Source organism: Antechinus flavipes, chromosome 2 (genome assembly GCF_016432865.1).
Source record: "Antechinus flavipes isolate AdamAnt ecotype Samford, QLD, Australia chromosome 2, AdamAnt_v2, whole genome shotgun sequence".
NCBI lineage: Eukaryota > Metazoa > Chordata > Mammalia > Dasyuromorphia > Dasyuridae > Antechinus > Antechinus flavipes.
The window spans coordinates 628596097-628623707 of NC_067399.1; the positions used below are offsets into that span (position 1 = coordinate 628596097).

General features: G+C 36.9%; 1 protein-coding gene across 2 annotated transcripts in view; it reads right to left on the reverse strand.

Moving 5' to 3' along the window:
- The window catches only part of LOC127551861 (heparan-alpha-glucosaminide N-acetyltransferase-like), a 428410-nt gene that overhangs the window by 119013 nt on the left and 281786 nt on the right, over window positions 1-27611 (reverse strand). For both annotated transcript variants that reach the window (XM_051981996.1, XM_051981995.1), the window contains exon 14: window positions 24607-24693. In XM_051981996.1, the coding sequence (XP_051837956.1) occupies window positions 24607-24693 (87 nt within the window). The remainder of the gene's footprint in view (window positions 1-24606; window positions 24694-27611) is intronic.

Genomic DNA, 27611 nt, shown 5'->3' on the forward strand with positions numbered 1-27611 from the left:
GGTAGGTGACACAGTAGATAGAGTACCAAGCCTGAAGTCTTCAGATAGCTACTAACTGTGGGATCCTGGGCAAGTCACTTAACCCTATTTATCTCAGCTTCTACATCCATAAAAGGAGCCAGAAGGAAATAGCAAACTATTCCAATATATTTGCTAAGGAAATGCCATATGGGGTCACAAAGAGTTGGATAAAACTGAAAGAATTGAATAGCAACATAATCAGAAGCAGTGCAGCCCAATGGAAACAGCAAACGCTTAAACATAAGGAAGCTTGGATTCTGATCTCAGCTCCCATGACTAACTTACTGTGACACTTTGGACAAGTCACAGGATATCCTATTGGCATGAATATAATGCTACCCATCTGGAGGATCAGATCTGTGACATTCACCAAGATAAACTCTTAAGTTGAGATTACCTCTGCCAATGCGGTTCACCACCATCCCTTTAACTTAGTCTTCAAGAATCTTGGCTTGAGCATGAAGTAGGGTGTTCAAAGTCATAAAGCTTGTATATGTCAGAGGGAGGACTTGTACATACACAAATCTTCCTCATTCCAAAGTCAGCTCTTTAACTAATATGTTATTATTCAGTTATTTTTTTGGTCATGTCTGAATTTCTATGACTCCATTTGGGATTTTCTTAGCAAAGATACTGGGATGACATTTATTTCCTTAACTCATTTTATAGATGGAGAAACTGAGGCAGAGGGTGAAGTGACTTGCCCAGGGACACACAGCTGATAAGCATCTGAGGTTGGATTAGAAATCAGATATTCCTAATTCTAGCCCTGGCACTCTATCTACTACAGCACCTTGCTTCCCTTCAAATTTCTATCTTACAGCTGAGGAAATCAAAACTTACAGATAAAAAGTGACAGTCAACTTAGGAGACATAATTTTGCATTGGACCTTAGCCTTTCTGTTTCCAAGTCCAATCCTACTATACACACTGCTTTCCAGTGTAATTGGTGGTCCAGGATTAACAATACCGGTCTTTCATATATACTTATATTGTATTTAATCTATACTTTAACATATTTAACATGTATTGATCAACCTGCCATCTGGGGGAAGGATGGGGGGAAGGAGGGGAAAAAATGGAACAAAAGGTTTGGCAATTGTCAATGCTGTAAAATTACCCATTCATATAACTTGTAAATAAAAAGTTATTAAAAAAAACAAATAAACAAACAAACAACAACAACAATAACAAAAAAAAAATACCTGTCCTTCCTGTTTCAGGATTGTGAGAATGTAATATATGTAAAGCTGCTAAATTAGTAAAATTTCCTAAATATACTGTTTAGGAATAGACTTCCAAGTTGTCCAAATACCAAAATAAATGGATTGTCCTAAATCTTTGACTTGAGAAGGACACCCTTCTATTCTTAGCCCCCTTAACATACTTCTAAGTAAACCACTTTTCCAAATAACCATGTAATAAAGCATCCCTCTGCTATGAAGCTGCACTGACTGCTGTGTAACTTCCCACTAGTGACATAGTCTCTCTGTTACTTTCCACATCTATCAAAGAAAGGAGTTACACTAATCTTAGAAGTCCTTACCTGCTCAATGATTCTACAGGGCAGTATCATTTAGCATCATTTTCATTGACATTCCCACCCAAACTTATCTCCCCTCTCCTTTGAATTTTGTAAACCTCTAGCTCATCAGAAACTGGGACCAAGACTCTACTGCGTGCAGTCCTTGCCATCGGAGCTCTCTGTCCTTGGGGGCTCAGCCAAGAACCCTCGTGGAATTAAGGAGCGATCTCTGAGATGAAGTATGCTTTTAGCCATTCAGAATGGAGGTAAATGAGTTAAGCAAGGCCTATGCCAGACTCCTTATCTGCTGCCATACTTTTGCAAAGGGCATTAGCACTAATGTCATTTGTAGCTGATGAGAATCCAAAATGAACATTGCTGAGCAAGTTTATCATCATTGCTCCCAGGATTCTCTTGACTTTATCACTATTTAGTAATGCCTTCTGTTTGGGTTTGGTTCTTTTTTCTGCTGTGAGGAAGTAAAGGTTGACAAACCAAGGAGGGTCTTTTGCCAACAAGCAGATGCAGGGCCCAGTCTCAGATAGTGGCTTTTAAAAGCCTGAAATAATGTTCCAAATATATTAAAGGTTAAACTGGAAGTTACCATAGATACCATTGAGTCTATGCCCCCATTTTACAGCTGAGGAAAGTGAGGATCAGGAAAATTAGGCATTTCCTCCAGGGACACATAATTAGTAAGATTCAGAGGAAATATTTGAATCCAGGTCATCCTGACTCCAAGGGCAGAACTCTATCCACTGCTCCATAATGTCAAAATCAATAGGATCCAAAGATCCAATACATTTATGCTCCTGTAGGGATTTATTTAAAGATGTTAAGGTCTTCCGGTTAAGATGGCGGAGAGGAGGCTCACAGTTGCATAAGCTCCGCGCTTTCTCTCACTATCCACTTCATTACAAGCCTCTGAATCAATGCTTGACTGAAAAAAACCCACAAATAGTTACCAAGAGAAGCCATCCTTGAGATCCGCCAAGAAAGGTCTGTCTTTACTGGAGGGCTGGGGCGGTTTTAGATCGGGCGCAGGCTGAGGGCAGCGGCAGTGAGAGCACGGGAGCAGAGCTGAGAGGGGGTGGGGAGTGATCGTAGCCGTCTCTGCGGGGAGAGCTTCGCTACAGGTTTGGAACCTGCAGCAAGTCAACAGCCCAGCAGAGAAGCTAAAAAACCGGGGCTGAAGAATACAACCGCAAACAGCTGGACTCTCTCAGGACCTGCCCCCCCCCCTTCCCCCCCTCAGTGACTCAGCACGCTTTGGGATCTCAGAGCGCAGGCGCAGCACAGTCCTGCTAGTGCCTCACTGCTGCCACCTGCAGTCTGTAGAGGAAGCTCGATAACACACCCAGCCCCCCCCCAAAGAAAGACTCCAGTTTTTTCTGTTTTTCTTTGGTAGTTTATCTCTGATTAATAGACAGAATGAGCAAGAAGCTGAAGAGGACTTTAACCCTTGACAGCTTCTATACAGATAGAGAGCAGACTCTAAATCCTGAGGAGACTAAAAACAGGCAGTCCCCAGGTGATTCCCCAAAGGAGGAAATCATCTGTTCCTCAGCACAGATGAACCTCATAGAAGTGATTAAAAAGGCTCTCACAAGGGAGCTAGAAGAAAAATGGGAAAAGAGCCTGGAAAAGTCAGTTAAAGAGAGAGTGGATAAAGAAGTAAAATCCTTGAAAAATAGGATTAGTGAACTGGAAACAGAAAACAGCTCTCTAAAAAACAAAATTGGCGAAATGGAAAAAAATTCCACAGAACAAAAGAACTCAATTGGACAATTAGAGAAAGATTTTAAAAAAGTGAGTGAAGAGAATACTTCACTGAAAATCAGAATTGAACAAGTGGAATTGAATGACTCGAGGAGACAAGAAGAATCAGTCAAGCAAATCCAAAAAAATCAAACAATGGAGAAAAATGTGAAATACCTTCTGGGGAAGACAACAGACCTGGAAAACAGATCCAGGAGAGACAATCTGAGAATCATTGGACTCCCAGAAAAACATGATGAAAAAAAGAGCCTGGACACTGTCTTCCAGGAAATTATCAAAGAGAACTGCCCAGAAGTCATAGGAACAGAGGAAAAAATAAACATTGAAAGGATTCATCGATCACCCACTGAAAGGGATCCTAAAATCAAAACACCAAGGAATATAGTGGCCAAATGCCAGAACCCTCAGGTGAAAGAAAAAATATTGCAAGCGGCTAGAAAAACCCAATTCAAGTATCAAGGAGCCACAATAAGGATCACCCAGGATCTGGCAGCATCCACATTAAAAGATCGAAGGGCCTGGAATATGATATTCCGAAAGGCTAAGGAACTTGGTATGCAACCAAAAATAACTTACCCAGCAAGAATGAGCATCTTTTTCCAGGGAAGAAGATGGACATTCAACGAAGTAAGCGAATTTCATCTATTTCTGATGAAAAAACCAGAACTTAACAAAAAGTTTGATCTACAAATATAGAACTCAAGAGAAATCTAAAAAGGTAAAGATTAATCTTGGGAACTATATTTTGACTATATAGATGTATAAAGAATACATGTATACCTTGTTCTAGAAATTGATGTGGAAAGGACATTGTACCAGAAAAAGGGTAAAGTGGGGGTAGTACATCTCATGAAGAGGCATAGGAAACCTATTATATCTGAGAGAAAGAATGGAGGGGGATGAATATAGTGGGTATCTTACTGCCTTCAGAATTGGCTTTAAGTGAAAAATCTTAAGACATATTCAATCTATGGTGAAACTTCTCCCATCTCATTGAAAAGTGAGAAGGGAAAAGTGGAAAGGGAAGGAATAAGCTAAGCGGAAGGGAATACGGGAACTGGGAGGGAAAGGGGTAAGATAGGGGGAGGAACTCTAAGGCGGGGGGAGGGACACTAAAAAGGGAGGGCTGTGAGAAGCAAGGGGTGCTCACAAGCTTATTACTTGGAAGGGGGGGAAAGGGGAAAGAAGGGAGGAAAGCATAAACCGGGGTTAACAAGATGGCAAGTAATACAGAATTGGTCATTCTAACCATAAACGTGAACGGGGTAAACTCCCCCATAAAGAGGAAGCGGTTAGCAGAATGGATTAAAAGCCAGAATCCTACAATATGTTGTTTACAGGAAACACACCTGAAGCGGGGAGATACATGCAGGTTAAAGGTAAAAGGTTGGAGCAAAATCTACTATGCTTCAGGTGAAGTCAAAAAAGCAGGGGTAGCCATCCTGATCTCAGATCAAGCTAAAGCAAAAATTGACCTAATTAAAAGAGATAAGGAAGGACACTATATCTTGCTAAAGGGTAGCATGGATAATGAAGCATTATCTATATTAAACATATATGCACCAAGTGGGGTAGCATCTAAATTCTTAAAAGAGAAACTAAGAGAGCTGCAAGAAGAAATAGACAGTAAAACTATAATAGTGGGAGATCTTAACCTTGCACTCTCAGAATTAGATAAATCAAACCAGAAAATAAATAAGAAAGAAGTCAAAGAGGTAAACAGAATACTAGAAAAGCTAGATATGATAGATCTCTGGAGAAAATGTAATGGAGACAGAAAGGAATACACTTTCTTTTCAGCAGTTCATGGAACCTATACAAAAATTGACCATATATTAGGACATAAAAACCTCAAACTCAAATGTAGTAAGGCAGAAATAGTAAATGCATCCTTTTCAGACCACGATGCAATGAAAATTACATTCAACAAAAAAGCAGGGGGAAGTAGACCAAAAAATAATTGGAAACTAAATAATCTCATACTAAAGAATGATTGGGTAAAACAGCAAATCATAGACATAATTAATAACTTCACCCAAGAAAACGATAATAATGAGACATCATACCAAAATGTATGGGATGCAGCCAAAGCGGTAATAAGGGGAAATTTCATATCTCTAGAGGCCTATTTGTATAAAATAGAGAAAGAGAAGGTCAATGAATTGGGTTTGCAATTAAAAATGCTAGAAAAGGAACAAATTAAAAACCCCCAGTCAAACACTAAACTTGAAATTCTAAAAGTAAAAGGTGAGATCAATAAAATTGAAAGTAAAAAAACTATTGAATTGATTAATAAAACTAAGAGTTGGTTCTATGAAAAAACCAACAAAATAGACAAACCCTTAGTAAATCTGATTAAAAAAAGGAAAGAGGAAAATCAAATTGTTAGTCTTAAAAATGAAAAGGGAGAACTCACCACTAACGAAGAGGAAATTAGAGCAATAATTAGGAGTTACTTTGCCCAACTTTATGCCAATAAATTCGACAACTTAAATGAAATAGAAAAATACCTCCAAAAATACAGCTTGCCCAAACTAACAGAGGAAGAAGTAAATATCCTAAACAGTCCCATCTCAGAAAAAGAAATAGAACAAACTATCAATCAACTCCCTAAGAAAAAATCCCCAGGACCAGATGGATTTACATGTGAATTCTACCAAACATTTAAAGAACAATTAACTCCAATGTTATATAAACTATTTGAAAAAATAGGGATTGAAGGAGTCCTACCAAACTCCTTTTATGACACAGATATGGTACTGATACCTAAACCAGGTAGGCTGAAAACAGAGAAAGAAAATTATAGACCAATCTCCCTAATGAATATTGATGCTAAAATCTTAAATAAAATATTAGCAAAAAGATTACAGAAAATTGTCACCAGGATAATACACTATGACCAAGTAGGATTTATACCAGGAATGCAGGGCTGGTTCAATATTAGGAAAACTATTAACATAATTGACTATATCAATAACCAAACAAACAAAAACCACATGATCATCTCAATAGATGCAGAAAAAGCATTTGATAAAATCCAACATCCATTCCTAATAAAAACACTTGAGAGCATAGGAATAAATGGACTTTTCCTTAAAATAGTCAGGAGCATATATTTAAAACCATCAGTAAGCATCATATGCAATGGGGAAAAACTGGAACCTTTCCCAGTAAGATCTGGAGTGAAGCAAGGTTGCCCACTATCACCATTATTATTTAATATCGTATTAGAAACACTAGCCTCGGCAATAAGAGTCGAGAAAGATATAAAAGGAATTAGAGTAGGCAATGAGGAAACCAAACTATCACTCTTTGCAGATGATATGATAGTATACCTAGAGAACCCCAGAGATTCTACCAAAAAGCTATTGGAAATAATTCATAATTTTAGCAAAGTAGCTGGCTACAAAATAAATCCCCATAAATCCTCAGCATTTTTATACATCACCAACAAAACCCAACAGCAAGAGATACAAAGAGAAATTCCATTCAGAATAACTGTTGATACCATAAAATATTTGGGAATCTATCTACCAAAGGAAAGTCAGGAATTATATGAGCAAAATTATAAAAAAGTCTCCACACAAATAAAGTCAGACTTAAATAATTGGAAAAATATTAAGTGCTCTTGGATCGGCCGAGCGAACATAATAAAGATGACAATACTCCCTAAACTAATCTATTTATTTAGTGCTATACCAATCAGACTTCCAAGAAAATATTTTATTGATCTAGAAAAAATAACAACAAAATTCATATGGAACAATAAAAAGTCGAGAATCTCAAGGGAATTAATGAAAAAAAAATCAAATGAAGGTGGCCTAGCTGTACCTGATCTAAAATTATATTATAAAGCAGCAGTCACCAAAACCATTTGGTATTGGCTAAGAAATAGATTAGTGGATCAGTGGAAAAGGCTAGGCTCACAAGACAGAATAGTCAACTATAGCAATCTAGTGTTTGACAAACCCAAAGCCCCTAACTTCTGGGAAAAGAATTCAATATTTGATAAAAACTGCTGGGATAATTGGAAATTAGTATGGCAGAAATTAGGCATGGACCCACACTTAACACCATATACCAAGATAAGATCAAAATGGGTCTATGACCTAGGCATAAAGAACGAGACTATAAATAAATTAGAGGAACATAGAATAGTTTATCTCTCAGACTTGTGGAGGAGAAAGAAATTTGTGACCAAAGATGAACTAGAGACCATTACTGATCACAGAATAGAAAATTTCGATTACATCAAATTAAAAAGCCTTTGTACAAATAAAACTAATGCAAACAAGATTAGAAGGGAAGCAACAAACTGGGAAAACATTTTCACAGTTAAAGGTTCTGATAAAGGCCTCATTTCCAAAATATATAGAGAACTGACTCAAATTTATAAGAAATCAAGCCATTCTCCAATTGATAAATGGTCAAAGGATATGAACAGACAATTTTCAGAGGATGAGATTGAAACTATTACCACTCATATGAAAGAGTGTTCCAAATCATTATTGATCAGAGAAATGCAAATTAAGACAACTCTGAGATACCACTATACACCTGTCAGATTGGCTAAGATGACAGGAAAAAATAATGATGAATGTTGGAGGGGATGCGGGAAAACTGGGACACTAATGCATTGTTGGTGGAGTTGTGAACGAATCCAACCATTCTGGAGAGCAATCTGGAATTATGCCCAAAAAATTATCAAAATGTGCATATCCTTTGATCCAGCAGTGTTTCTATTGGGCTTATATCCCAAAGAAATACTAAAGAAGGGAAAGGGACCTGTATGTGCCAAAATGTTTGTAGCAGCCCTGTTTGTAGTGGCTAGAAACTGGAAAATGAATGGATGCCCATCAATTGGAGAATGGCTGGGTAAATTGTGGTATATGAATGTTATGGAATATTATTGTTCTGTAAGAAATGACCAGCAGGATGAATACAGAGAGGCTTGGAGAGACCTACATGAACTGATGCTAAGTGAAATGAGCAGAACCAGGAGATCATTATACACTTCGACAACGATATTGTATGAGGACATATTTTGATGGAAGTGGATTTCTTTGACAAAGAGACCTGAGTTTCAATTGATAAATGACGGACAAAAGCAGCTACACCCAAAGAAAGAACACTGGGAAACGAATGTGAACTATCTGCATTTTTGTTTCTCTTCCCGGATTATTTATACCTTCTGAATCCAATTCTCCCTACGCAACAAGAGAACTGTTCGGTTCTGCAAACATATATTGTATCTAGGATATACTGCAACATATCCAACATATAAAGGACTGCTTGCCATCTAGGGGAGGGGGTGGAGGGAGGGAGGGGAAAAAATGGAACAAAAGGTTTGGCAATTGTCAATGCTGTAAAATTACCCATTCATATAACTTGTAAATAAAAAGTTATTAAAAAAAACAAATAAACAAACAACAACAACAACAATAACAAAAAAAAAAAAAAATACCTGTCCTTCCTGTTTCAGGATTGTGAGAATGTAATATATGTAAAGCTGCTAAATTAGTAAAATTTCCTAAATATACTGTTTAGGAATAGACTTCCAAGTTGTCCAAATACCAAAATAAATGGATTGTCCTAAATCTTTGACTTGAGAAGGACACCCTTCTATTCTTAGCCCCTTAACATACTTCTAAGTAAACCACTTTTCCAAATAACCATGTAATAAAGCATCCCTCTGCTATGAAGCTGCACTGACTGCTGTGTAACTTCCCACTAGTGACATAGTCTCTCTGTTACTTTCCACATCTATCAAAGAAAGGAGTTACACTAATCTTAGAAGTCCTTACCTGCTCAATGATTCTACAGGGCAGTATCATTTAGCATCATTTTCATTGACATTCCCACCCAAACTTATCTCCCCTCTCCTTTGAATTTTGTAAACCTCTAGCTCATCAGAAACTGGGACCAAGACTCTACTGCGTGCAGTCCTTGCCATCGGAGCTCTCTGTCCTTGGGGGCTCAGCCAAGAACCCTCGTGGAATTAAGGAGTGATCTCTGAGATGAAGTATGCTTTTAGCCATTCAGAATGGAGGTAAATGAGTTAAGCAAGGCCTATGCCAGACTCCTTATCTGCTGCCATACTTTTGCAAAGGGCATTAGCACTAATGTCATTTGTAGCTGATGAGAATCCAAAATGAACATTGCTGAGCAAGTTTATCATCATTGCTCCCAGGATTCTCTTGACTTTATCACTATTTAGTAATGCCTTCTGTTTGGGTTTGGTTCTTTTTTCTGCTGTGAGGAAGTAAAGGTTGACAAACCAAGGAGGGTCTTTTGCCAACAAGCAGATGCAGGGCCCAGTCTCAGATAGTGGCTTTTAAAAGCCTGAAATAATGTTCCAAATATATTAAAGGTTAAACTGGAAGTTACCATAGATACCATTGAGTCTATGCCCCCATTTTACAGCTGAGGAAAGTGAGGATCAGGAAAATTAGGCATTTCCTCCAGGGACACATAATTAGTAAGATTCAGAGGAAATATTTGAATCCAGGTCATCCTGACTCCAAGGGCAGAACTCTATCCACTGCTCCATAATGTCAAAATCAATAGGATCCAAAGATCCAATACATTTATGCTCCTGTGGGGATTTATTTAAAGATGTTAAGGTAGCTGCTAAGCTCACAAGCACAACCCAATTGTCCTTTGGCAGCCTCATATGCCAGAGTCCAAGTCTGACAGGGGCATCAAAGAATACCATGCTAAATCTTCTCCGGTATATTAAATATTAAAAATACCTAACATTAATTAAATTAATTGAAATAAATTTAATTAATGAAATAAATTAATAATGCAAATGAAATACTAAAAGTATTTAATATACATTGTAGACACTTAATAAATGTTTCTTGATTTGACTTGACTGAAATTGTGAAAGGCTTTGAGATAACTGAGAGGATAACCATTTCAGACACTTAGTAACCCTGGATGAGTCACTTAACTTCCTCTCTCAGTCTCAGTTTCCTTACATATAAAATGAGGTTAATATTGGCACTCATCTCTCAGGGTGTTGTTGAGAGGATCAAATCATATAATATTTGTAAAGTACTTTGCAAACCTTAAGCCTTGTCAAATGCTAGTTATATGATGATGATGATGATGACTAGCTAATGGATAACCTCTCACTCTTAAGGCAGCTATATGGTGTAAGGGATAAAGCACCAGATCTGAAATTAGGAAGATTTGAGTTCAAATCCAGCCTCAAACACATACTAGCTGTGTGACCCTAGGTAAGTCACTTTAATGCTTTAGTTTCCTCTTCTGTCAAATGAGTTAGAGAAGGAAATGCAAACCACTCCATTATCTTTGCCAAGTAAACTCCAAATGGGGTCATAAAGAGTCAGATGCAATGGAAATGACTGAACAGCAACAAAATGAATAACCCATGTGCTCCACTGCTATTTGTGCAATGCCAAGAGAAAGGAGCAAGGCCCTCAGAATGTTGGATGGAGCACCTCGGGAAGAGCAAGAGTCACACTAAGTAGACAAACCCAGAACCAATGCAATGTTCAATGGAAGGAAAACTCACGTTGATGAGATTAGAGATCCATTTGAGTATTTAGATTTAATAAGAGGTCCTAAGGATGTTTAGTGATTGTTGTAGCATTTAATATACTTTGGATAATTCTAATTACTAAAAATTGTTTTTTTAAATCAAGTCAAAATCTGCCTTCCTGCAATTTGAAAACAATCTAACCCCTCTCCTGCATGACCATCTTTCACATACTTAAAGATAATTATCTTGTCTCCCTCAAATCTTCTCTAAGTTAAATAGCCCCAGTTCTTACCTGTAACCTGGTTTCAAAGCCTTTAACTCTCCCAGGAGAGTTAAATATATAAGCCTTTATTAAATGCCCATTATGTTCCTGGCACCATGCTAAGTTCTGATATAAAGAGAAATAAAAGCTATCTTTATCCTCAAGGAGATCACGGTTTAATGGATCCTCTTCAAGTGCTCTATCTATCTTTACTTCTCTTTATCTTGAACTTAGAAAGTTCACTTCTTGAATCCAAGTGAAGAATTTTAACATATATTTCTACAGTATTCTATCAGATAATCTTATTTCACCATTAGAGGGGTAGTGTGGTAAAGAGGGTAGAGAACTAATCTTGAAAATAGGAAGATCTCCTATATCTGAAACATACTAGATGAGTGACCCTAGGAAATGTTCTTAACCTCTCCATGAACTAGGTAATTCTAGATTATATTAAGTTAAAAAGAACTGCATTGAGAGAAGAAGTTTCCTCGCCTACAAATTTCCTCTATGAAAAAATTATAGGTTCAGTCCTTATCCCTAATTCCATCATCCTATAAGATTCAGTCCCAAATTCTAGGTTGACAGAGTTATGATTTTATTGATGCATATTCTCCTTCCAGCAATGCATTCCCACATTTTTATAATGGTTAAAAATCTGGGATTCATGGATAAATTTCCAGAAATTAGTGAAATTGGATAGAGAAAAATAATTACACCTTTTCCCCCAAATATAATCAATCTCCTTTGTAATCCTATGTAATTTTATTTCATGCATTTAAAAATAATTTTCTGTTCGAAATTGAAGGGATGCCCATAGAATGGAAATAGCTTAACAAGAGGTGGAATATGATTGTGATGGAATATTATTGTGCTGTAAGAAATGACAAGCAGAATCATTTCAGAAAAGCCTAGAAAGACTTACATGAACGGAAAGTGAAGTCAATAGGACAAGGGAAACAATGTACACAGTAAAAACAATATTCAACAATGAACTATGAATGAATTTGCTAGTGTCGGCAATACAATGATCCAAGAGGATCCCAAAGGATAGATGATGAAGCACACTATACACCTCCAGATAAAGAACTGATGTTGTTTGTATACTGACTAAAGTATTTTATTTTTCACTTTCACTCTTTTTCTTTTATTGGAATCTTCTTGTAAAAAATAACTAATATGGAAATGTTTTACATTATTGCATATATCGAATCTATATCTGATTGCTAACCATATTGGGAAGGGCTGAAGGGAGGGAAGAAGAAAGGAATAGAATTTGGAACTCAAAACTTTAAAAAATTACAAATTATTTTATATGTAATAAGGGAAAATTAAAAAAATTAAATTAGAAAAATATGATTCTGTGACAGGGTTCATAATTTTTACCAGGCTTCCAAATGGTCCATGATACAATAAAAGATTAAGAATCTGATAGCAAATAATAATTCACAAACTGCTTAGGAAGGAAAAAAAATCATCTCCTGGTACCCACTTATCTGATGATAAATTGAGCTAAGCTGGTCTTCCAAAATCAAAGTTTTATTGTTGAGCCCCTATTAAAGGTTCTTATTGGTGTTCCAGAACTCTCCAGAATTTGCCCCCCACTCACAAAGTCTTCAAGGATCTAGAGTATACTTTATGCAAACCCAATCTTAAACTCTTAATTTACAAAGGAGAAAACTCAAGGACAATTTTTTTTCAAAATGATGGAAAGTTTTGTAGCATATTTATGCCTATATTTACAGATCACAAATGGGGATTTGAAAGCAGAGAAACCTGCAAACAAAGTGTAAAATGTTAGGAACTGTGGCAATAGAAATGAAGATAAAATGCCTCAGAAACTATGTAAATGGGAAAAAGTGAATATAGTTTGCAAATATTTGACTGACAAGCCACTTTTCAGGAGCACAGCTGTTAAATAAAACGCTGATGGGAGTCACATGCCAGATTTTCTCTGAGGACAGAAGAGATGGATGCCCCAAGAGATTTAATACAAGCAGCCTTCCCTGGTACAGACCAATGGGTCAAAATAACATTCTTTGATGTATTTGAAGAGTTAGTTTGTGCAAAAAGTCTGGCTACATTTTTTAAAATGTAGATACTTCTCAAAGTGTTTTCACTCAATCCATCAAGCAGCATAGATTGAGGGTATATGAACATCGACTCTGGGCTAGGGACTTCAGGGGATTTGATAATTCAATTCTATTCTATCATCTTTTATTAAACATTCACTAAAATGTGAAGAATTCTGCTAGGCACAAGGGAGGAGGTGGTGGGAAGAAATGTGCAGAAAACGAATATAGACTTTGACCTCACAAAGCTCGTAGCTTAGAAAGTGCTATGACAACATAAATAACTGTGGTACAAAATAAGTTATCTGCACAAAAAAATGAAAATTAAGTTACAACTGGAATCTTAAGGAGAAAGGAAATAGGAACTTAAGACTAGAAATGGAAGGGACATGGAATCCAACCCCCTTTATTTTTAAAGATGAAAAAACTGAGTCCTAATGATGTTAAGTTTTTTGTTCAAAGTCACAAGGGTACTGAGAATCTAGAGTGGGATTTGAACCAAGATCCTCTGACTCTGGAGATAGCAGTCTCTCCAAATAATGATTCTTTATCTAAAGACCAGAAAAACAAGGTTATTTATTTAAAATCCCTTAAGCAGACTCATAAATCTAGAGCTGGACTCCAAAGCCAATACTCTTTCTACTGTCCCGTGATGCTTTTCCATCGTTATTTATTGATCAGAAAAGTCTGTGCAAGAGATATGAGTTGAACCTTGAAGGATAGATAGGTAGCATTTCAACAAATAGAAATGGGGATAGGGAGATGATATTTCAGGAATAGTGGGAAAAGCAATGGGGAGAAGTGGTAAGGAACTGGAGGTTTAAGATATATATGTAGGAAGACCTAATTTTGACTCGTCACCATCATTCAATGACTTTGAGCAAGACACTATGGGAGCTGGGGCAAGCTATTTTCTTGGCATTCAGTTTCCTTATCTGTAAAATGGACTAGATGGCTTTAATGTCCAGCTCTGACTCTATGATTATACAATCTGAAAGATAAAGTTGTGTAAGGGTATGGGTTTATACACAATAGGAAACCATTAAATTGTTTTGATCAGAAGGATGATAAGATCAGTTCTGTGAGTAAAGAAGACTGGGATATAAGATGAGTCAGAATGGAAAAGAGAGTGCAGGTAGGTAGGGAGTATGTTGATGTATATTCAACAACCATCTCTTAGGGGAAGGATGTAAAAATGAAACCACTTATACATTTAATATGTGTTGTTAACACTTCCTTAAGGCTACTAAATCAAGAAAACGATAAATCTAAATTTGATTTGTAAATCTGATGATAAATTTGATGATTTCCAAATTGTAAATGCTCCCACTAAAACTTTAACTCTGAGCTCTTGTGATAAGGGGTTAAAACTGGCTCCAACATACCCTGGAAGCAGGACAATTAGAAGGCCACTTAAATGAGTTAAATTCAAGAAGCATTTTCTAGGTGCATAGAGTTTGTTGGGCATTGGGAATATAAAAATGACAATAAAAGACTTGCTTTCAAGGAGTTCATATTCTCAATTTGAAAGGTAACAATGAGAGTCTGTACTAAGGATGGTGGTGGCAGGAATAGACAGCATGGAAAAAAATATTAGAGATATAGTGTAGAAGTAGAAATAACTAAACTTGGCAACCAACTGGAGAGGAGAATTAAGAGAGAGGGGGAGAAATCAAAATGGAATCCCAAATTCACTAACAATAGGAACTAAATGAATGGCCAGTTGTCAGATTCAGATTTAGATTTTACAGACCAAGTGAGGTCTGTCTGAAATATAGATGCAATAAGAAAAACTGAATTTTAACATTCTAATTAGATTAGTCACTAAGAATTACTTCAATGGATGCATAAGTAAAAGTGAGATTGTTAGTAGGGGATTATCTTATTCCTAGAAGAGTCTGCATTTAAAAGTTCTAAGAACGTGGCTAAATAGCCAAAGGGGGCATTGTCTCACATCTTTAAACCCATATTTTATGGGTAATGGAAAAGACACCTAAACAATGACCTACTTTTATACTAGATTGGAAATTCCGTGAGGGCAGAAATTGTATCTTATCTAAACTCCTTATTCCATATATAATACATATTTAATATATTTGTTGAGTTATAACTTCAGAAAACTGGTGAAGCAAGTCATTCACCTTTTGGTATAGAAGTAGTGGACTAGAAATCAGTAATATAGAGAGATTTTTTTTGGGGGGGAGAGGGTCCAAATCTATATTTTCCAATAGTATGAAAAATTTCTTCATTAAATCACACTGACTACTGGATTATAAGGTAATAATCTTGAAGCTGTGAGCGACCTGCCTTGATCTCACAGCTAATAAATTAGCAGACATTAACAACCAAGTTTAACAGACTCCAAGGATGATATTCCACAGTGTCTTGATAAGACATTCAGATGTCACTCATCTTTGGAATGCTTTGGTTCAAATACTAAGGTCCATATAGTACTTTCCCCCTTTTTGCTATACGGCCAACTGTTGACTCTTGGTAAAGAGACACTCCCAGGTCTTCAGGATGGTCAGATTCTAGTTTTATTTTGGAGAAACAATTTAAATCTAATCTAACAAACATATTAAGCGATGCGTTTTGTTATGATACAGGAGAATTAATCCCTGGGTCTGTGAAATAACTGGGAAGAGCTTTAATTTGGCAGCCTAGAAAGCTTCTAAGCAGGTGGGTATCTGGTGAGTGAGTAACAACCCCTTTCAAAGGCTGAAGATTAAAGCCTAGAATGGTGATGATTGAGACTGTCTAATGAGCTCTCAGAGGAGAGCCCCAGTTACTATCTCCCCCTTTGAGTTCCATGTCACAGATGAGCCTTCATACATTCCCATGATGTCCCTGGAGAAAAGTTGCTAATGGGAAATTCAGCATTATTTGCAATCCTCTTGCTTCTTGAACAAAAAGTCTAGTCTTAGATGTGAATTCTGCTCTGGGAGATTTCTTTTGTTTTCCCAGTGATTCCATTTTAGACATATTGTCCAAAAACAAAACAAGGTCATTTGCTAAATAATGAAAATGACCCATCTTGTCGCCCATAGAAGAGAAAGGAAGTATGTCTCTCCTTGATTAGAGTGAGGCAGCTGGGAGACACTGTGAGTGAATTATGTTATATACACTATCAGATGATTGGTACTCTCAGTTGGCTTTGCATAACTTTTTTTTCTTTGTTTCAAGGGAATATTTTGATGAGGGGAAGAGGGTATAGCTAGAAAAGTTATGATATTTTGAAAAGAACATCATTAAAATGGTTTTTAAAATGTTTGTCATGGAAATTTGGCTTTTCCAAGGTTTTTCACACAAAATGTGAGGAGACAGGATTTTTTTTTCAGGATCACCAAAGGTATCAATGACCCTGACATCTGGCCTCTGATCCTGTGACATTTCCCTTCCCTAAATTGGACTTGCATTCATCACCTTCAGTTCATAGCCAATCTGAATGGGCAGAAGATGGTCAAAAGTCCCTTGGATGTAACAGAAGGAAGGAAAGACTTTTGACTTTTATCTTGTCTCTGCTTGCTTCTAAAAGTGGGTCAATAAAAATTTATTAAGCACTTGCTATGTTCCAGTCATTGTGCTAAGCACTGGGGATACAAAAAGAGGCAGAATGCAGTCTCTCCCCTCAGGGAGCTCACAATCTACTCAGGGAGACAACAAGCAAACAAATAATTAAAAATGAAATCAATCTCAATCTCAATCAAAATCTCTCTCTCTCTTTCTCTCTCTCTCTCTCTCTCTCTCTCTCTCTCTCTCTCTCTCTCTCTCTCTCTCCTCTCTCTCTCCCCCCCCCATATGTCTCTCTCTCTATCTGACTCTTTCTAACTCTGTGTTTTTTTCTCTGTATATATGTGTATGTATGTATATAATAAATAGGAAATAATTAAAAGAATAAAAGCACTAAAATTGAATGGTTAGGAAAGGCTTCCTGGAAAAATTGGATTTTAGTTGAGATTTTACAAGAAGCCAGAGAAGTTAGTAAAAAGGGAGGGCATGCCAGGCATAGAGTTCAGTCAGAGAAAATGCCTGGAGCTAAGAAAAGGAGTGTCTTCTTTGTGAAACAGCAGGACCAGTGCTACTGGAAACAACACGAACTAGTAACCTTACTGCCTTCCTTCTGTCACAGCCCAGGGGGCTTGTAATCAGCTGGAGGCAAAGCCATCTTCTGTCCATTCAAGTCATTTATAGAGTTCAGGATGAAAGGACCTTGGAAATAATTTAGTCCAACCCTTAATTTTACAGTCAAGGGAAATGAAGTTTTGTCCACCTCTAACCTTCTAGAGGTTGATGGTAGTTCTAAGAAGCTCTTACTGCTGTTGACATTTCTTTTGACTAACTTAGGTCCTTCTAACTTATTAGAGAGTCTCAAATATCTGAAGGAAGAGAATAAGACCTTAGTTCATTCTTTCAATAAGTAAGATGTTTTGCAAAATATGAGAATTTTAGAAAAGAAAAGTGCTGGATTTGGAAGGGGGAGGAAGCAAAAAACCATGGGGTTAGCTCCTGCCTAAATAAATCGGCAAGGATCCCAATATTCTATAGAATGTGGAAGGAAGCCTTGGAATAACCATCTTTCCAAGAGAGCCTCTGTCTACTGTAATGACCGAGTATTTAAAATCAGCCAGAGTCAGGAATTCAGGTCAAGGGAAAAATCTTCAATCTTTATTGAAGTGAAGAGATGAATAAGGATTGCGATAGCAATATGGGCAAGAAAGATTGCGATAACAACATGGGCAGCTGCGACAGGAAGCCAGCTAGCAGAGAAAGACCTGAGCTGAGCAAACCGGCGCAATCGCAATGCAAAAAGCCTCTCCTTCCCCTTCCTTTTCCACTCCCCTGCCTCCACCCACCAAAACCATCATTTCCTATATAACACATCAGGACTTGCACAAAGAGTGGGCGGGGCCATTCTTTCTCCAAGCTTATATATTAATAGAGTATGGTCCAATTGCTATTTAGCCTCATGTGCTTGGGACCTCAGTGCATCAACTCAAGCCTCAGCTCATTACAGTCTACCTCCCACCTTCTGTCAGGTGAAAAAATCCTTTAAGCAATTTTTGATCGAGAGACCACCTCCATCTTGATTGTCTGTCTCTCTATACTCTCAGAATTCAAAACTTGACTTTGGCAGTGCATGTAACCAAACTCCTCGGAATCCTGGGTACCTCAGATAGGGAATAGCTTTGATGAGGTTCCAGAATCTCCCGATCACCTCAGTTTTGCCAACCGAAGCAATAAATAACTGATAGCCAACTTCAGCAGAATGCCATCCCATGGAAGGGGTCAACCAACCAAGTCATGAAACTCAGAACTACAACTGTCAAAACGGATAAAGAAGGGGCAGCTAGTTGCCCCTGGTTCAGAGCACCAGCCCTGAAGTCAGGAAGAACTGAGTTCAAATCTGGCCTCAGACTAAGTACTTAACACTTCCTAGCTGTGTGACCCTGGGCAAATCATTTAACCCCAATTGCCTCAGCAAAAAAACAAACAAACAAACAAACAAAAACAGATAAAAAAAGTTGTAATCCCAGAGTTGCAGGAATTCACAGATAAACTAGTTTAAGGTCTGACTCTACAGGGAGCTTTTCTCCTCCAATAAAGTTATGTCACATACCTATGTGATCCACCCTTCACACTGGGGGTTCTTAACTCAGAGTTTTTGAACTTGAATTTTAAAAGGAGATATATTTTGGTAACTATATTTCTATAAAATTGGATTCCTTTGCAATCCTCTGTTTTAATGCATTAAAAACATGATTCCAAGAAGGGGACCATAGACCTTACCAGAGTACCAAAGGGATTTGCAACACACCAAAAAGTAAAGGTGTCTTGTCTTACAAACTATTGTTTCTACTAGCTAGCTCTTCCTCTTCTTTGTATACATTTTGTCTTCTTATCTGCCTTCAGATTGATTTCCTCCCTGTACAATGTGAACTCCAAGATAGGGACTGTTTTTACTTGTGTCTTTGTGTCCCCAGGACCAAGTGTGGGATCTGGCAAAAAGTCAATAATTAATAAATGCTTGTTGAATTGAATGGGCATCTCATTATTAAACAAATTATGAACCTCACTATCAAATAGATCAGACTATTTCTTACCCAACACCAGTGGTCAGAAACTTCTTCCTGAAGCATGATTCAGTAGAAAGAACATTGATTTAAGAGAAGAGAGAGAAAGAGACTTGGGCTCTGGTCTCAATTATGCTACTGTATAATAGTACAGATCACTTAACCTCCTTAGGACTCAGTTTCCACATCTATAAAATAAATTGGGATGACAAAATGATCTAAGTACTATTAGATTATACAATTTTTCTACTAAAACAAAACTCCATCTCTCTATAATATCCATCTGTTGGTTCTAGCTCTGCCTTCTGGGATGACATAGAATAAGTTCATTCTTTTCATGATGACAGTGCTTTAAATATTTGAGGACAGCTATTACTTTTCCCATAAATTTTCATGTCTCCAGGATAAACATACTCAGCTCCTTCTGACATTCTTCATGTCATATATTTTCCTACATCAATCAATCAATTCTCTATTAACTGATCATTATGAAGGCATAGTATTAGGTATTGGGGATGCATATGTCCTGCCCTTCAGGAATCCTTATTCTATCCAGAGAGATGAGATTTACACATAAAATAATATATAATGTATATAATATCATATATACATATGTGTGTGTGTATATATATATATCTTGTATACGCATATAGCTATTTGGAAGAGAGGATACTTGCAGTTGGGGGGATAAGAAAAAGCTTCTTGTAAAGAGGATACTTGTTTTGAATGAAACAAATGATTCTGAGAGGCAGAGGTGAAGAGTAAGTGTATTTGATGTTTGAAGGACAGCCATCCTGATCACTATTCACAGAAACACATCACACCAATGCCAGAGACTTAGCTTCTTTCTCTCCAAATTCCCAGCTTGCCATCAGCATAGTAAATTAAAGATGTCCAAGAAGGTTTCCTGGAAACTCCTTATGAATTGAAAGGCAAAGATATATGAACCCAAATAGGAAGAAGGTAGGGTAGGGATGTGGATGGCTTAAAGATAATGTCTTTCTTTTCCCACAATTTGGGATTATAAATTTATAGGTGAAAGGGAATTTAAAGGCTGTCTGGGTCAACTACTCAGTTTACAGATGAGGTAACTGAAGCTTAAAGGATGTGTACTGATTTATCCAAGGTAAGTTTACATTAGGAAAGAATGACAGGTCTGGTATTTAAATCCCTCTAAAACAAGGGACAGGAGTATTTATGGGAGAAAAGTGCAAACTGGAGGATGTTGCTGAATCCCATCTTTGGGATCATTTTTTTTTTGGATAATAGTAAGCTTTTACATTAAAGTTATTAATGAAAATAGATATGGTAACTTTATATCCATTTATATCCAACGTTAGAGTTTGTAAAGCTCTTTATATACATTATATTAATTGAACATGTCACTTCACAGCTCCTCAAGCAACTCTTTTAAACTATTATTCAGATACATTGCCAATCTGTATTAGTAGAGAAAATTTAGTCTCTGGGAGTTCCTCCATGCTAATAGACTGACAGATCCAGAACTACCAAAGCAGTTGATATATCTTCCAGTAGAATGTTAGGTCATAGATTTGTAACATATGGCATGGACTGTATTTAGTACCTAGTGTATTGCTTGTCACAAAATAGGCCCTTAACTTTTCACTGCATGGTACAGTAACTCCATAAAAGAGGAAAAAAACGGTTCAGAAAAGCTAAATGGCATTTCTGGTGTCACTTGGTTTGAATATAACAGAGTTGAGACTAGAACACATGCTTTCTACCATGTAGTCCAGTGGACTGGATAGTTATGATTTAAATTGGGATGGGGTACATGATTCATCAATCAGAATTTAGGATGAATCCATCCTTCTCCCAGGAGCAAGTTATCGAATCTATCTCTAACCATACCTACTGTATCTCCATTTCTCCAAATCCACACCTTCCCTTCTGAGTTAAGATTTAGCCTCTTAGGATAATTATTATTTGTGCAGATGCCAATGGGAAAATGCTAAAGTCCCTATCCTGTCCTCCCATCACTTTCTTTCTGCCACAGACTTTTGCCCCTTAATGTGTGTGCTCTAACTTGGGGCAGTGACTAGTCAATGAGAACCCTTTCCTCTCTTTTCATCTAAGGCAGGACAGAGTCTCTCAGGGTGAGAAGAAATAGATTGGTTGTGCCAGATAGTATGGTCTCATTATCTTGTTTTCCCTCCCCTCCCCCAATCCATCTGTCTTCCAAATTTTCCTATTACTTTTCCTTCCAGTCATCCTGGTTTACAAGCTTCATGTTGTTTCCCATCCTTATTCTCCCTGACTTACACATAAGCAATCAGTTTTCAAATCTTGGCATTTCTACCAGTACAATACTTGCATAATTCCCCTTCTCCTTACTCATGTAGGAACCATCTTAGTTCAAGTCCTTATCACTTCCCATCCAGACTATAATAATAACTTTCTGATAGTCTCTCTGCCTCAAGTCTCTTTCTACACCTGTGTACCACATTTACTCCCTAAAACTCAGGTCTGACCATATCACTCTCCTACTCAGTAAATACCAGTAACTTCCTATTGACTTTAGGATCAAATATCACTTCATTTTTCTTTTGTTTTTTTAAGATTTCTATTTTTATCTAAGTTTTATAATGTCTGTGATTATTACAATCATATATGTATGCACGATAAATAAATAAACAGGTAAGTATTATAAATTGTCACTTAAATTGTGGGTATGCTCAATTTTTTTTAAACTGATCAGAGTGGACAATCAAAGAAGGTTAAAAGCCATCGGTCTAGTCCAATCAATGCTCTTTCTACTATGCCATATTTCCTCTCAGTTTGGATATTTATCCAGAATCAGAAGAAGGAATGCTTCATGAACTGGAAGGGAATCATGCTGGGCAAGTAGTTAAGGGATATGAATTCTTACCCTGGGTTTTGTCACTCATTCCTTGATTACACTGGTAATGGTAAGGATTATCTCGGACTCTCTTCATGGACTTCGGGGTTTGTCAGTGTCTTGGCTCTGGGATAAAGAGCAAGGACTCAGGTTTAAATACTTACTTACTTAAAGGTCCTTTGCTCTTCCTAGTCTAAAAGATGAAAAATTGGATGAGAAAGATGTCATGTTTTTTGGACATCTTTAAATTATTGTAAAATGCTTGATAATATGAACCAGAATGGTGGTGGCAGGGAGGCATAGGGGGAATGGAAGGAATGAGGAAAGAGAAATGCCAGGAAGCTGTTTTATGAACCATTTAATTTGGTTGTTGGGGAGAAACAGAGGCTAAATCATGATTCCCTGGCAATTGATGGGGAAGTTACTGCATGAGTTTGGAGTACTCAAGTGATTTTCCACTGATGCTGATGGAGCAGAGAAGAATAGCTCTTGAGCGTTTTCTAGAGGTCCATTAGTTATCTAGATACAGGTTTGCTATTCTTTTTCCATTTATCTAGTTGGGCCATTTGTACATGGAAAGAAATATCTCATGTACAAACTGACTGTACTATGGCCACAATAAAAACAATTGCTGGGGTGGAATGGGCTTTGGGCCGGGATGAAGTCTGAAGATCTGTGAATACAATATGGTAGGGACATATGCTCTTCCTAGTCTACTTTTACAGTAAGTTTCAACTCATCATTTTAAATGATTCCCTAATGTCTTCAGGGTAACATCCAAATTCCTCATTATGTCATTAGAAACCCTGCATCATCCAGTCAGACTCTACCACTTCCACTTAGTCTCCCACTATGCCTCCATTATGATGGCCTATGTTCCAGCTACACTAGTTTCTATCCTTTTTCCATGAATACAGTGTTCTTTTTTGACTGCAGACTTATTTGTGCTGTTCTCCTAGTTCAGAATGTTTTTCTTTCTCTTCATCTATCCAAAAATCTTCACTGGCTCTCTTGTTAACCCCAGAATAAATTTCAAACAACTTTAACTCTCCTACTCAGTAAATTCCAGTAACCTCCTATTGATTCAAGGATCAAATATCACTTCATTTATATTTTGTTTTTTTAAGATTTCTATTTTTGTCTAAGTTTTATAATGTCTGTGATAATTACTACCATCATAAATGTATGCACCATAAATTAATGAACAAGTAAGTATTGCAAATGACTATTGTCACTTAGAATTGTGGGTGTGCTCAATTTTTTTAAAACTGATCAAAGTGGATAATCAAAAATCTGGCATTACTTTGCCTCTCTAGTCTTATCCCCTTTAACTTACTGTCCAGTCAAAATAGAGTCCATTCAATTCCTCTATTTTTTGTTTGATCCCTTTGTTTCCACTCTTTCTTATGCCTGGAGCATTTTCTTTCCCTTCTCACTTGCTTGGTTTGTAATGATACTTTAAATTCTAGCTCAAAGGCCAATTTCTCTAGTAAACTTTTCCTGATCCTTTTGGTTATGACCTACCTCTCCACCCCTTCCACATCAGATAGCATTTTGTATTATGCCTCTTTATTCTATATAACACATTAAAAATTTTTTTCATTTAACAAGTATTTTTTCTCCCTCCCAATTCCTTCAATTGGGGAATAAATTCTTATAATAATCTGTATTGTCAAGCAAAACAAATTTCTGCATTTTCCATGTCCAAAAATTATACATCAGATACTTTTATGTATTATCATTCTTTGCATAGGTATCAGTTCTGTACAATATTGAAAACTCTGTGAGGGCTGTATCTTATCTAAACTCCTTAATTTATATATACTATATATATATATATATATATATATATACATATATATATATGAAATCTACATATGTTATATGTGTAGTATATATAAATGCTATATATAGATATACTACATATACTATATAGATTATATATGTATACTAGATATACTATATATGTAGTATATATAGATTTTATATATACTATATATAGTATATATAAAATCTATATATATATATGTATGTATATATATATAAATACGTTTATTGGGTCATATGGGTCAGAAACCCCATGAAGCATACCACTACCTCTTAGCAGAGAGTTGAGGGACTAGATTGTAGGAAAAGCTTTTGGATGTAATCAAAGTGTTGTTTTGTTTGTTTTGAGTATTTGTTAAAAAGGAGACTAAAATTCTATTTGAGGAAGGGTGAGTTGGTAAGTAGTTGAAAAAAGCAGGAAAGAGCAGCAATCAGATATTTTTAAATCCACAGAAAACAAATAGCTTAGAAGAGGACATTTTGTTACTACCATGCTTGTTAACTTGACTTGATGAGGAATCATAGTTTCTAAGAAGTGAATTAATTTATCTTGTGTTTATCACACTGCTAGTAGAATGAAAATATGAATTTAGGTTTGGAACCTTCACTGCTCTTTCTACTACAATGGGTACACACACTGTTCTACCTTCTCATGCAATCAGCAGATTTATTTTCCACTTACCTGGAGCCCAAAGAAAGCCATTAGAATGGAGTTAATTGTCCCCAAGATGCCCTCAGGATCAAAGGGCTGTGTTGTCTTGTAGAGTTCCTGAAACACATGAGGGAACCATTCACATCTGAGACAGGAAAAGAATTGGCTTTTCAATGAAAGCTTCCTTCAGCTCCACTTTCTTTCCCCAGGAACATACAAACTGGTGATGCCATTAGCAAAGAGCTTCCCCTCTCTGTCTCCCCCCAAATCATTAACCAGAGGAGGCAGCTGCCTTCCCAAAGCAATTCCCAGTTTCCTCATTTCCTCTGACAAAGGCTTTCAACACAGCAGGATCCTAATGAAGAAGATAACCTTTCTGCCCTGAGCAGAAGGGACAGCCACTAGCCTAGTTAGGCCTAAGATAAACCAGGATGAAGAAAAGCAAGTTGGCAGTTGGAGGAAGTTGAAATGGCCACCACTGGCACATTAATGCAAACAGAGCTAAACTTCAGGACCCACTCGTGGCCCTGCTCAAGAGATCTTGACCCTGGTGTTCTTCTAACACTACTCCATCACTAGGCTTCTGTGGAAACTGGCATGAGTTCATATTCTACATCCAACTTTCAAGATCCTGTCCATATGGTCCACATGGTTGACTTTTCCAACAGTATATCCATTACTCCTGCCACACTCCTCTCCAGTTATGTCTGCACACTGTCCATAAAGCATCACCCATAGGAGGTTCCACCAAGTCTTTGCTTGTATTGTACTATTTTTCTGCTGGGAATCTTATGCCCTGCTGCTCTCTACCTTCAGATCTTCTGACTTTATGTCCCACATAACATTAATCACTCATTTAAGATGGGCTCAGTTTCCTTAACTATAAATTGAAATGATTGGATGAAAGGATTTTTGAAGCTATAAATTTCCTAACTGCTATAATCTTACGTGCTCCACATAGCCTTATTCAGATCATTTCCTCAGACACTTACTAGACACTTACTGGATTAATAATTCAATTTCTGTCTGCTTCCCCTTCCTCATCTGGTAAATGGGGATAAGAATAGTATCTATTTTCCAGGGTTGTTGTGAAGATTAAATAAGATAATTATAAAGTACTTAGCACAGAACCTGGCACATACTATATGCTATACAAATGTTACTTTTTATTATTATTACTAAGTACATATACTACCACATCTAATCTTCACAGCAACCTTGTGAAGTAGGCTTTATAGTTATTATTATCCCCATTTAATAAAAGAAGAAACCAAAGATCATACAGGTTTACTAACTTATCTGTGATGGGGAAATAAAACTGGATAAGTATTTGGGGAACCAAATAATTTAAAAAGCCTTAAATTTCAGGCTCTAGAATCTGGATTTTCTTTTATAGTCAATGGGAATCCATTCAGTCATTTGAAGCAGTTTCTTAAACTGTGAGTCACAACCCCACATGAAGTCACTTATCTTAATGTGGGAGTTGGGGAAAATTTAACAAAGGTAAAAAGGTTTCTAGATGCAACAACTAAAAATTAATTCAAAATTAAATACATAATAAATCCAAAGTGTTTCTGATAGCACTTGTCCATGTTGCATTGCACCACTTCACTGCAACCTTGGTTCTGAACACAAAACTTATGTACTTTGCCCTATATAACGAATGCTGCCAGAAATATTTAAGCTCAGATTTGAGATGGGGTTGTCAAAAAATTTCTCAGGGCAAAAGGGGATCACAAATAGAAAAAGTTTAAGATTAGGCAGCATGATTTACTAGAGAGAGTGCTGGATGTGGGATAAGGAAGACTTGGACTTGAATTCCACCTCAGACTAAGTAGCAGTGTGATTTTTGGCACCTCTTTGGATTTTGGTTTTCTTAGCAGTAAAATGAGGGGAGTAAGTCTTCCAGAACTAAATCAATAATTCTGTGATCCTATGATCAAAGTTGAACTTTAGACAAATTAAACTAGCAACAATAGATCAAATAAATAAGAGAGGTAAGGAACTGGAAGGAGACCAGTATAAAGACAATTGGTGGATTCTAGGTGTGAAGATAGTTGGAGACACCCTGTTTCCCAGAGTTAAGCCCAGCAAACAGGCTATGTATGTCCTGAGCTTGACATCCATAATCCGATTTTGAAAATGTATTGCTAACATATATTCCTAAAACTGCTTAAAACAAACTGCCTAAATTAAGGGAAGAGCCGAGAGAATGAAAAGAAATCACAGAAACTCTAGAATACTAGCAGGGTTCTGCTGGAGAGGTTAACATGGGAAGATAGTGGACTAGGAGGAAACAAACTTGAGAGAATCCTATCTGGAAGGCCATCCAAAGAGAGGAGACCTACCCTCTGACAACCGCCTACTTTAACTAAATCATTTTTTCTTAATTCAGTGCTAAACTCAGATGTTTGAAGCAGTGCTCTCCATTTCAGTACTCCTAATTCTATCTGGGCATCTCTCCTGCTGTCATGCTAGATAGCAACAGCACTGCCATGAAATGTCACATTCTGGTGATACCTTGGCTGTAACATCTTTTCCGAGTACCTAATATTATCATAGATTGTCTCTTCCTTGGTATTCACTGATATTTTTTAAGTATTCTGAATTTCCAGTGGCTTACTCTATCTGAGCTTCCTTCTCTCCTTAATTATTAAATGTTTCATAGGATGATAGAGTGTTGGAGCTGAAAGAGAAGTTAATGGTCTTTCAGCTCATCTTGTTTTTTTTTTTAAGATGAGGAGGGGCTACTAGTTGGGGAAGTATATAGAAGACTGATACTGAAACCAGAAGGACCTGAGTTCAAATCTGGCCTCAGAAACTTAACACTTATTAACTGTGTGACCTTGGACAAATGACTTACAGATTCTAAATCCAGTTCTCCTTCTATTAGTATTAAGATGCCAAAACTGGCATCTTGATTAATGATATAATAAATTCTGTTTTACTTTCTTTTAATGGAAATTTATAGGGTGGTCTTCCAATGCTAATGTCTTGTGATTCAATTCTTATTCTTGCAAATTGCTCAACAACCA